Source organism: Sander lucioperca, chromosome 4 (genome assembly GCF_008315115.2).
Source record: "Sander lucioperca isolate FBNREF2018 chromosome 4, SLUC_FBN_1.2, whole genome shotgun sequence".
NCBI lineage: Eukaryota > Metazoa > Chordata > Actinopteri > Perciformes > Percidae > Sander > Sander lucioperca.
The window spans coordinates 27,513,646-27,524,387 of record NC_050176.1 but is presented as its reverse complement, the minus strand read 5'-3'; the positions used below and the strand labels follow the sequence as shown (position 1 = coordinate 27,524,387).

Genomic DNA, 10,742 nt, shown 5'->3' with positions numbered 1-10,742 from the left:
TTCACTATCTTTGTGGGAACCGTCATTGACATAATGCATTCCCTAGCCCCTTACCCTAACCTTAACCATCACCACTAAATGCCTAACCTTAACCCTTACCCTCACCCTAACCATAACCTAATTCTAACCCTAATCCTAAAACCAAGTCTTAACCCTCAAACAGACCTTTAACCTTGTGGGGTCCAGCATTTTGGCCCTACAAGGATGTGCAGACCCCACAAGTATACTGTATTCCCCAGTTTTTGGACCCCACGAATATAATAAAACAAAGCACACACACACACACACACACACACACACACACACACACACACACACACACACACACCTGCTCGGGGCTTCTCAAGGACTGCGAGCATATCACTCCGCCCAAGTAGCAGAAGTAGTCATTTTTTTCGAAACAGTATCCCGACTGAACGTTGACCCTTCTGTGATTATCCTTCCTTTAATATTACATAATATTTACTTTAATATTTTTTTTATTAACTCAAGAATTAGGTATGATTTCCTACAAATGAGATTTATTGAGCATGAATTCCAAAAAAAAAATATATATATAAGTAGTAATAAGTTTGGTGTTAGCGGTGTTTATACACGGAAGTGTATCAACCAAAAAGTCCCCAAAAAAGCGCCCAAAAACATTGAAAAAAGTGCCACAAGTGTCGGGAAAAAAAAGAGACAAAAACATCAGAAAACGTGAACATTTTAAAAAATTGGAGGACGATGCATGGCCGAATGGAAGACAACACAAGGGTTAACGGTGCACGTTAACAAACATTACAGTAAATGTAGCTGTGGGATGTAACTATTAGGGGGTCGACCGATACTGGTTTTTCAGGGGCCGATATCGAAACCTATTATTAGTAGTTGAAGGAGAAATCCGGCGCAAAATGAACTTAGTGGTTATTAACACGTGTACCAAGTCGACCGTTCTCTGGGATATGTTTTCATGCTAATCGAATGTGACCAGTTTTAGCGCAAACCGCTAATTAGCTTATAACGCTAGTCGTCGGGGCAGAGGCTAAAGTACAAATAAATCTCTATTTCTACACCACTAACAAGGCTCAAAATAGCACCACACTTCCACGGTAGCATAATGAGGGTCCCTACATGTTAACAGAAGCATTGAGAACTTTGTAAGTGTACTGACAGTTTATTAAAAAGATAGATTATAAAGACAGTAGCGTTCACGTATACAGGCGGGCGCCATCTTGGTCAGGGAAAACAGTCACGACCAGTCGAACGAGGAACGTGTTGCAACGTGAACTGAACTGTCGCTTGAAATCTCCCACGGTCCGTGATGTCCCAATGGGTCGATAGGAATTACGTTTGTGAAATGTAATTACATGGAAATGCATGACTTATATCTGTTTATTAAAATATATGCACGGCGTTCAACTGGTCTTTAAAAAAATATAGCGATATTTGGCGCCAGCGTATCGATTCTTGTAACGATATATCGCCGAATCAATATTTTGACCCACTCCTAGTGGACACAATAAGAGAAACACTTTGCGCACCACTACTATACTTCTCCACTTAAAGTACTTCTCCAATTAAAAAAAAAATAGTTTTTTTGTCGATTTCTGACTTTTTCCAACGTTCTTTTGTCGTAGTTCTGATATAGAACATTTTTTTAAACGGGTCAAATTTGACCCGAGGACAACAGGAGGGAAGAAATACAGCGCTGAATTCTCTGATATCGTCCCGGCAACATTTATTTATTGCATCTCAGCTGATTTTACATCAACGCAATAAAAGCTTGATTTGAACATAATTCCATCCAATAATGTCAATATTTCATTTTCTTCATGATCCTTTTTTTTCTTTAAAAAAATTAACAAAAAATAATATGTACAATTATTTTTGTGTGTATTTACAAAGTATAAAATATATTAAGAGTTAACAATCCGGCACTCAGAAGTGCCAGAGGTGCGTTTTGAATTAAGATCGGTGAAGCAGCAGCGTGTGCGTCTGTGTGTGTGTGTGTGTGTGTGTGTGTGTGTGTGTGTGTGGGGGGGGGGGGGGGGGGCATCTGTCCAGCTCGGCCTGTAGGATCTCTCCCCAGGTCTCGGCGTCCAGCGGCGCCATCTTCCTGCCGCTCAGCTCCTCCGCTGACCTCACGTGGCTGTAGCGCCCTCTCAGCCAGTCTCTCTTCACACAGCTCCTCCTGTAGTTCTTCACCAGCGTCACCTGCAGGAAGATCACAGCAATCACAGAGGCTCCAAACCTGCCACGTATTCAACAAGTCCTCCACACCAGTGGTTCTCAAATGGGGGTCCGTGTCCCCCTAGGGCAGGGGTCACCAACACGGTGCCCGTGGGCACCAGGTAGCCCCCAAGGACCACATGAGTAGCCCTCAGGCCTGTTCTAAAAATGAAAATTGAATATTGATATTATCTGTTTCCCACCTTGTTAAGTCATTGTTGATAATTATTGTGAGAAATCATTAACGTGATCAGTGTCTTCACATAGATGAGTATCATTAATCATTAATAATCATATATAACTAAAGGCAAACTCAGAAAATTGGTTATTTCAGAAGAGTGTATCAAACTGGTAGCCCTTCGTATGACTCAGTACCCATGAAGTAGCTCTCAGTTTCTAAAAGGTTGGTGAGCCCTGGTCTAGGAGTACTTTGGAGCAGTGGTTCTCAACATTTTTTCAATAATGTTCCCCCTTTTAAACAGTATTTTTAAGCCATGTACCCCCATTACCAGCGTGAATAATTTTTGGTAGAAAAACAAAAGTCTCTCTAAAGGATGGCCGACCGTCGGCAGTAAAGCCAGTCGAACTGATCAGTCGGGTCCCCGAGGTCCAAAAAGTGCCTCAAAACACACTGAGGAGACGCCGACTTGAGCGTACGCTCTGCACGAAACGTAATACGTCTCCATAGCAGCAGGCGGCGCTTCTCTGTATTGTTTCCCAGAATATGAAAACCGGCAGCTGATTGGACGAACGCGTCACGTGGGTTTTTTTTCTCCGGAAATTCACAGCCAGACTTTCATGGCGGCTCGTTCAGAATACGATCTCATATTGGACTAAAATAGTTCACCGAAACGTGTTTCTGAAAACATTTTAAGCGAGAAATAGGCCGTGCAGTTGCTGAATCTGTCTTCATTTCAGATCAACAAAGGTCAGTTTAAAAGATTTTCCTCAGATTTTGAGAGGCTCGTCCCGCTCGCCATTTCCGGTGAGTCCCGACTGCCCTGTCTCTGACTGAACATGTCAGGTCGGCCCAAATGAAGGCCGACGGCCCCTCGGACGGACGACGGCACGGGACACACCGAACAGACTCGAGTCACCGACCTCGCCAGACTGTCGGATGGCCGATAATCGGCTTGGTGTGTCAGCACCCTAAAGAGGAAGAATGCAGCGATGTCAGCGCTAGATTTACTAAACGACAGCCTTGGACCTGGAAAACATTTAGATGATGATGGAAAAAGACTTGGAAAAAGACAGGAGAGAGAAGGAAGGAAGGAAGGCAAGAATAGGCTGAAACAAACGACAGAACTTTCAAAAAAAGGTGACAGACTTCAAAAACTGAGAGAAAAACTTTTTTTAAAAGCGACAAACTTGGAGAAAAAAAAAAGACAGAACTACAGCCTTGTTACTGAAACGCTAGGTAATTAGGACTACAGTTGAAAATTAGCCGACTGGCTAACACTGGCGCATTTACAGAAATGTTGATTAATGTGCATTGTCCTAATCAAATAAACTTACAAAAAACATTTAGCAAAAAATGTCACGTACACAGGCAAGTACACGCACGCACGGAGAACTACTGCGGCCACTAGAGGGCGCCGCCACCACAAACATAAATACAAGTCGTAATCGCTGCTTGAAGAAACAACTTCTTGGAGAGTTTTTCAGGGAAGGACAGATATTCTTTTCTTTACATTTCATTCATTCATTCATTCATTCATTCATTACGTGTTACTCACCTGTTTCTGTGAGGGGGGGGATTTGTGTGTTTCTTAAAAGTCGATGCTAAAAGGTTTACAAAAGCACATCCAGACAATAAGTACTTGGTGCTGGACAGAAGAACATGTGAAAGATGGAAAACATAGAGTCCGGTAAATAGATAATGCTCTCATGAAAATATATAAGAAGATGCGTCACTAATAGGTGATTAATAGGGGTTGACGGTAAAATCAATACGGTGCAGTATTGCAATATTTTCCGTGTCAATACTGTGTCGATACACTGATGTCAAGTATCCGTCTTTTATTATATAAACTGAACATTCTTGAGAACTTGATTTTGACAATCCCATTATGCAGCAATGAAATTAAAAAGTGAGATGAACAGACAAAAAGAGAAATGCATCTTTTTAGATAAAATCTAACACACACATATATATATATATATATATATATATATATATATATATATATATATAAAATTTGAAGTTGAAATTAAAAGGTAATAACTTGCAATATATCGCAGAATATCACTATGTTTAACCCCTCGTCTTGTCTTCCCGTCGACTGTGCAACTTCATTTCATTTTCTACACTTTTCGACGTTTTTATGTTGATTTTATTCCAATTTTTTTGTCACTTTTTTGGCGTTTTTTTTTTTATTATATTTTTGTCACCTTTGGCGATGTTTTTGATGTTTTTTTGTGTGCGTTTTTTTGTAGCTTTTTCCAAACATTTGTCACTTTTTTCAACGTTCTTTTGTCATAGTTCTGATCAAAGATGTCAAATTTGACCCGAGGACAACAGGAGGGATAAAACAAGTAGCCTATTGTGTTAATATCGTATATGGTGGTAATTCCCACCCCTAGTAATTACCGTATTTTCCGGACTATAAGTCACATTTTTTTTCATAGTTCTGCTGGTCCTGCGACTTATAGTCAGATGCGACTTATATATCAAAATATATCTAATTTAACATGTTTTTAAATGTTAATTCATACTGACTGACATGAACCAAGGAGTAGGACTCGCTGGCTTGTTTTGTTAATTTAGCCTATTCATCCTCCCAGGTATGTTCTTTATGCTACTGTGTATCTGAATAACTGTTAATGTGTTACGTTAACATACCGGACACCTATTCAGCCTGTTGTTCTGTGTGCTACTGTGTAGTTGAATAACTTGCCTTTCCAGATTAAATGTCTGTTCTTGGTCTTGGATTTTGTGAAGTCAATTTCTAAATAAATGCCACTTATAGTCCAGTGCGACTTATATATGTTTTTTTCCTCTTTGTGACGCATTTTTTGACTGATGCGACTTATACTCTGGAGCGACTTATAGTCCGGAAAAAACGGTAAATCTAAATGTTGATGGACGCATTGACTGTGTTGTTGCCTCACCTTCCAGGACAGGCCGTCTCTCCGGTCTCCGTCGACCTCCCTCTGACACACGGCTCGGACCGGCAGACACTGCCTCCTCCACACCTGCTCGCTCTCCTCGATGATGTCGTGCCACAGCCTGCAGGTGCGCGCGGCGCTGCACAGACTCTCTGCGTCCAGCTCGCCGAAGATCTTCGTGCTCATCTCCGTCGGCAGCATTTCGGCAAAGTTCTGAGCGAGGGGGCCGCCGGTGGACGTCAGGGAGGGTCTTTTCTTTGAGAGGAGAAACACCGGCGAGGTCCTGGAGGAGTCGTGGTGCTGCAGCATCATAGCTCCGAGTACGGCAGCCTGAGACAGCCTGGAAAACAGGATATTAAGTCACCGATCACCTTTGGTTTACATTTCAGGATTGACTTTAAGGCTGCGTCCCGTGTCCCTTATCTGATAGGCTGAACCGGAAGTTGTTCAGTCTCTCCTCAGTGAAGGCCGTCTCAGAGCTCTTATTTCTGCCCTGAGGAGCGAGGAGGGATCATCGAGGAGCGAGGAGGGATCATCGAGGAGCGAGGAGGGATCATCGAGGAGCGAGGAGGGATCATCGAGGAGCGAGGAGGGATCATTGAGGAGCGAGGAGGGATTATCAAGGAGCTATAGGCGAGGAAACACGAGAGCAGCCTTCCTGGAAGCCGTGCAGCTGAAGGAGTTGCTAACTCCGCCCAAACAGCTGACGAATTCATGTAACAATTTAACAATATTAATATTTAATAACAGAGACTTGGTGCTGACATGGTGTCTGTGTGTGTGTCTGTCTGTCTGTGTGTGTGTGTGTGTGTGTGTGTCTGTGTCTGTGTGTGTGTCTGTGTCTGTCTGTGTGTGTCTATGTGTGTTTCTGTGTGTTTCTGTGTGTGTGTGTGTGTGTCTGTGTGTGTGTGAGTGTGTGTGTCTGTGTGTGTGTGTGTCTATGTGTGTTTCTGTGTGTGTGTGTGTGTGTGTCTGTGTGTGTGTGTGTGTGTGTGTGTGTCTGTGTGTGTCTATGTGTGTTTCTGTGTGTGTGTGTGTGTGTGTGTGTGTGTGTCTGTGTGTGTGTGTGTGTCTGTGTGTGTGTGTGTGTCTGTGTGTGTGTGTGTGTGTGTGTGTGTGTCTGTGTGAGTGTGTGTGTGTGTGTGTGTCTGTGTGTGTGTGTGTGTGTGTGTGTGTGTGTGTGTGTCTGTGTGTGTCTGTGTGTGTGTGTGTGTGTCTGTGTCTGTGTGTGTCTGTGTGTGTTTCTGTGTGTGTGTGTCTGTGTGTGTCTGTGTGTGTCTATGTGTGTTTCTGTGTGTGTGTGTGTGTGTGTGTGTGTGTGTGTGTGTCTGTGTGTGTGTGTGTGTGTGTGTGTGTGTGTGTGTGTGTGTGTGTCTGTGTGTGTCTATGTGTGTTTCTGTGTGTGTGTGTGTGTGTGTGTGTGTGTGTGTGTCTGTGTGTGTGTGTGTGTGTGTGTCTGTGTCTATGTGTGTTTCTGTGTGTGTGTGTGTGTGTGTGTGTGTGTGTGTGTCTGTGTGTGTGTGTGTGTGTGTCTGTGTGTGTCTATGTGTGTTTCTGTGTGTGTGTGTGTGTGTGTGTGTGTGTGTGTCTGTGTGTGTGTGTGTGTGTCTGTGTCTGTGTGTGTGTGTGTGTCTGTCTGTGTGTGTGTGTGTGTGTGTCTGTGTGTGTCTATGTGTGTTTCTGTGTGTGTGTGTGTGTGTGTGTGTGTGTGTGTGTGTCTGTGTGTGTGTGTGTGTATGTCTGTGTCTATGTGTGTTTCTGTGTGTGTGTGTGTGTGTGTGTGTGTGTGTGTGTGTGTGTGTGTCTGTGTGTGTCTGTGTGTGTGTGTGTGTGTGTGTGTGTGTGTCTGTGTGTGTCTATGTGTGTTTCTGTGTCTGTGTCTATGTGTGTTTCTCTGTGTGTGTGTGTGTGTGTGTGTGTGTGTGTCTGTGTCTGTCTGTGTGTGTCTATGTGTGTTTCTGAGTGTGTGTGTGTGTGTGTGTGTCTGTGTGTGTGTCTGTGTGTGTCTGTGTGTGTGTGTGTGTGTGTGTGTGTGTGTGTTTCTGTGTCTGTGTGTGTGTGTGTGTGTCTGTGTGTGTGTGTATGTGTGTCTGTGTCTATGTGTGTTTCTGTGTGTGTGTGTGTGTGTCTGTGTGTGTGTGTATGTGTGTCTGTGTGTGTGTGTCTGTGTCTATGTGTGTTTCTGTGTGTGTGTGTGTGTGTGTGTGTGTGTGTATGTGTGTCTGTGTCTATGTGTGTTTCTCTGTGTCTGTGTGTTTCTGTGTGTGTGTGTGTGTCTGTGTGTGTGTGTTTCTGTGTTTCTGTGTCTGTGTGTTTCTGTGTGTGTGTGTGTGTCTGTGTGTGTGTGTTTCTGTGTTTCTGTGTCTGTGTGTTTCTGTGTGTTTCTGTGTGTGTGTGTGTGTGTGTGTGTGTGTGTGTGTGTGTGTGTGTGTGTGTGTCTGTGTGTGTTTCTGTGTGTGTGTGTGTGTGTGTGTGTGTGTGAAGTTCTGCCTTGTGTGTCTCATCTTGCTGTCTAGTTAGTTCAGTGTGTGGATGTTTAAATTGGGACCTGCAGCTATAAACTAGCACAACACATCAAACGTTCGCATTAACATTTAATATTGCACATGGTCCCTCTATAAAAAAAAAAAAAATGAATAAATCCGGAGGGAAATTATCGTGCAGCAGCTGCAGATCAATATGGGAAATAATGCAAATGTATTTAGATATGAACAATAAAAGAATATCAATACGGTGCTGAAATCAAATGCACAAAATGCCAGAAACACGTAGAGGTTAACAGTTAAGGTGCACGTTCAAAATATGCCGAAAGTAATCAATCAACGGCGAGGATAATACTAATATACAGATTATTATCCATGGCCAAGACAGATCTCTGCCTACAAAAACAACTCCTGTTTCCAGGCCATAATACAGCAATCCAGTGGAATCCAGTAGTCTACGTGATACGCAGGTATACGCAGTACTCTGCTCTTATAACACTGCAATATATTCATTGTCCTGTCTATGCACCACCTGTCTATACTTTGTATATCACATCGCACTTTCCTGCTTTTTTTTTTTTTGCACTTCTGGTTGGACGCAAACTGCATTTCACTGTCTTTGTACTCTGCACAATGACCATTAAAGTTGAATCTAATCTGATATAATATAAAAAATTACCCAGTAAGAAAGCTCCAGGATTTCCATATACCCTCTTAAAAATGTCCAATGACACACAACAACATACTTTCCATTATATTTTTGATATATTTTGAATTGTCATCTGTGTTTTTCTTCTTCACATAAAGGGATTTACACCGTAAATTGCGCATAAAAGTTATCTGAATGCAGGAAATTAAGTCTTTGATGCTCAAAATAACCCTGTGGAGGACAACCAGACCCCCTACTATGAGATATATATATATATATATATATATATATATAGTACAGCAGTTGTTCTCAAACTTTTTCACATGAAGGATGATAGAATTTTAGCTTTTAGATATTTTATTACAGAAAGTCAGTCCGTGATTATGTGATATCATAACTCAATGCGTAATCAGCCAAAGTCTGCATATTTATGCGGGGGGGGGGGGGGGGCATTTTTTCTAATACGCCGCACTTTCGCCGCATAAATTGCCGATTTCCGTGCAAAATATGCGGGGCTTGCATGATTTCATAATCCCCGCATTTTCGTGGCAAAAAAGTCACACATATATCTTAGCAGAAAGTTGAAAAATGTTGCGTTTACTTCACACAAGAGCAGCCGTTTCCCCTGTTGCCATGGGAACGTTATGAAGTGATGTAATTACGCGACGTGAACATCATCGAAAAGCTGCGAACCCCGCGATGAAGCCACGATGAAACCGCAGTTTTTGCAAGTTCCCGCAATTTCATCGCATAAAATTGCAATTTAATAAAACCCATTTTTTAAGAAAACGTGCCGCATAATCAAGGATTTTTGCCCGCAACAACCACAAAAAAACTCTGCATTTTTCTGGAAGGACTGGTTACTGAAACTGAAGGAATTCTTCCTTTCCTTTCTTTTCTTCCGGCAAATGAATTGCCTTTTTGAGGGGCTTAACATACTCAAATTGCATCAATTCTGGTGAAAATGTACGTATTTTGAAGGGAGACAAAAATGGCTCGCTAGCGCCCTCTACAAAATTAAAAAAATTGAGCCCCCGCAGTACGTTTAACGTAGACTCACGAAACTTGGTACACATATATATCATGTCAAGATGTACAAAAAAGCTCATTGGAGCCATACCCTAAACCCAACAGGAAGTCCGCCATTTTGAATGGAAAGTTTCAAGTTCTCGCAATTTTTGCAAGTTCTCGCAATTTCATCGCATAAAATTGCATAAATATCCCGCATATTCCATCGCATTTTTTAAGAAAACGTGCCGCATAATCAAGGATTTTTGCCCGCAACAATCACAAAAAAACTCAATTTTTCTGGAAGGACTGGAAAGTAAATGCAACCCATGAGCAAAATAGTCATACATCTGTCATTCATTGTGTTACTTATGGATGAAATTACAGTGAAAATAAATGATTTCTTCTTTTTGTTGGGGACCCCCTTCGAGGACCCCTGGGGGTCCCCGGACCCCACTTTGAGAACCACTGCAGTACAGTATACCCACTACAATACATTACACCACTGCAGCAATCGCATTTAATTGGGTTTGTAGGTGAACAAAAGCCTCAATTTCTGCATCAAAGTGTGAATGTCGTTGTAAGAAAATCTGATTTTTGCCGTTGCTGCAACTCGGAGTAACGTTCAGCTGCACGAGCCTCCGCCCCGGCTAGCAACTGCACGGCTAGCTAGCTAGGTTAGCTAACAGCGACTGAACAACCCTCCCGTCTGTCTCAGTTTTCAGGCTAAATAACTTGTTATTTTTTTCACAGAACAGCGCTGATAGACAATGTGTGCACGGGTATTCAAGCACAAGGGGAAATATGTCGTTTAAATGAGCGTTTCTTACCGTCAGCGTGGTCGCTCCGTGTCTTTTCTGACAGCTGACTATTTAAATGTCTCAACGGTTGTTTACACACACAGACACACGTCACTGTAGTGTGTTTTGATAAAGTGCGCATGCGTTAAAAGGGTCACAAGTCCATGAATCGCTGTGCACACATTCGCCGTATTCCATCCAGAATCTAATCTATTTAAAATGTTCTTGTTTATTTGAGAATAATTCATACGTATAAAAAAAATCGCTAGATAAATAAGTATCATTGTTTAATTCGGCATCCATGAAATATACATTGCGTGACTTTAGATTATTAAAATTCCGACATTTTATTTGGTTCTCGCTGCGGTGAATGACCACTGAGGTAATGAAGCTAGAACTGTAGTCCAAATTAAAAAGTTAAAATGTTGATAATTAAAGTCATGCAATGTCTGTTACATGTAGGCCGAATTAAAGATTTATTAGAAC

At 42.1% G+C, this 10,742-nt stretch overlaps 1 protein-coding gene across 3 annotated transcripts; it reads right to left on the bottom strand.

The window, feature by feature from the left end:
- Positions 1-1,205: 1,205 nt before the first annotated feature.
- On the bottom strand, positions 1,206-10,376 carry LOC116059203 (F-box only protein 48-like). 3 transcript variants are annotated; one of them, XM_031312158.2, is made up of 3 exons: positions 10,287-10,366; positions 5,404-5,656; positions 1,206-2,193 (listed from the first exon to the last, which is right to left on the bottom strand). In XM_031312158.2, the coding sequence occupies exons 2-3, from the start codon at positions 5,626-5,628 to the stop codon at positions 1,945-1,947; spliced, it is 474 nt and encodes a 157-aa protein (XP_031168018.2). In that variant the 5' UTR covers positions 5,629-5,656; positions 10,287-10,366; the 3' UTR covers positions 1,206-1,944. The 3 variants fall into 3 exon arrangements, with proteins under 3 accessions (XP_031168018.2, XP_035855865.1, XP_031168017.2); XM_035999972.1 differs by having other exon boundaries at positions 1,220-2,193; positions 5,320-5,665; positions 10,287-10,376; XM_031312157.2 differs by having other exon boundaries at positions 1,221-2,193; positions 5,320-5,656.
- Positions 10,377-10,742: the final 366 nt, after the last annotated feature.

Bases quoted from the DNA above. Each gene is read 5' to 3' on its own strand.
- LOC116059203 (XM_035999972.1), bottom strand. From the start codon at position 5,628: ATGATGCTGCAGCACCACGACTCCTCCAGGACCTCGCCGGTGTTTCTC. The intron at 2,194-5,319 runs GTGAGGCAACAA...ATCTTCCTGCAG, and splicing joins GAGACGGCCTGTCCTGGAAG to GTGACGCTGGTGAAGAACTA.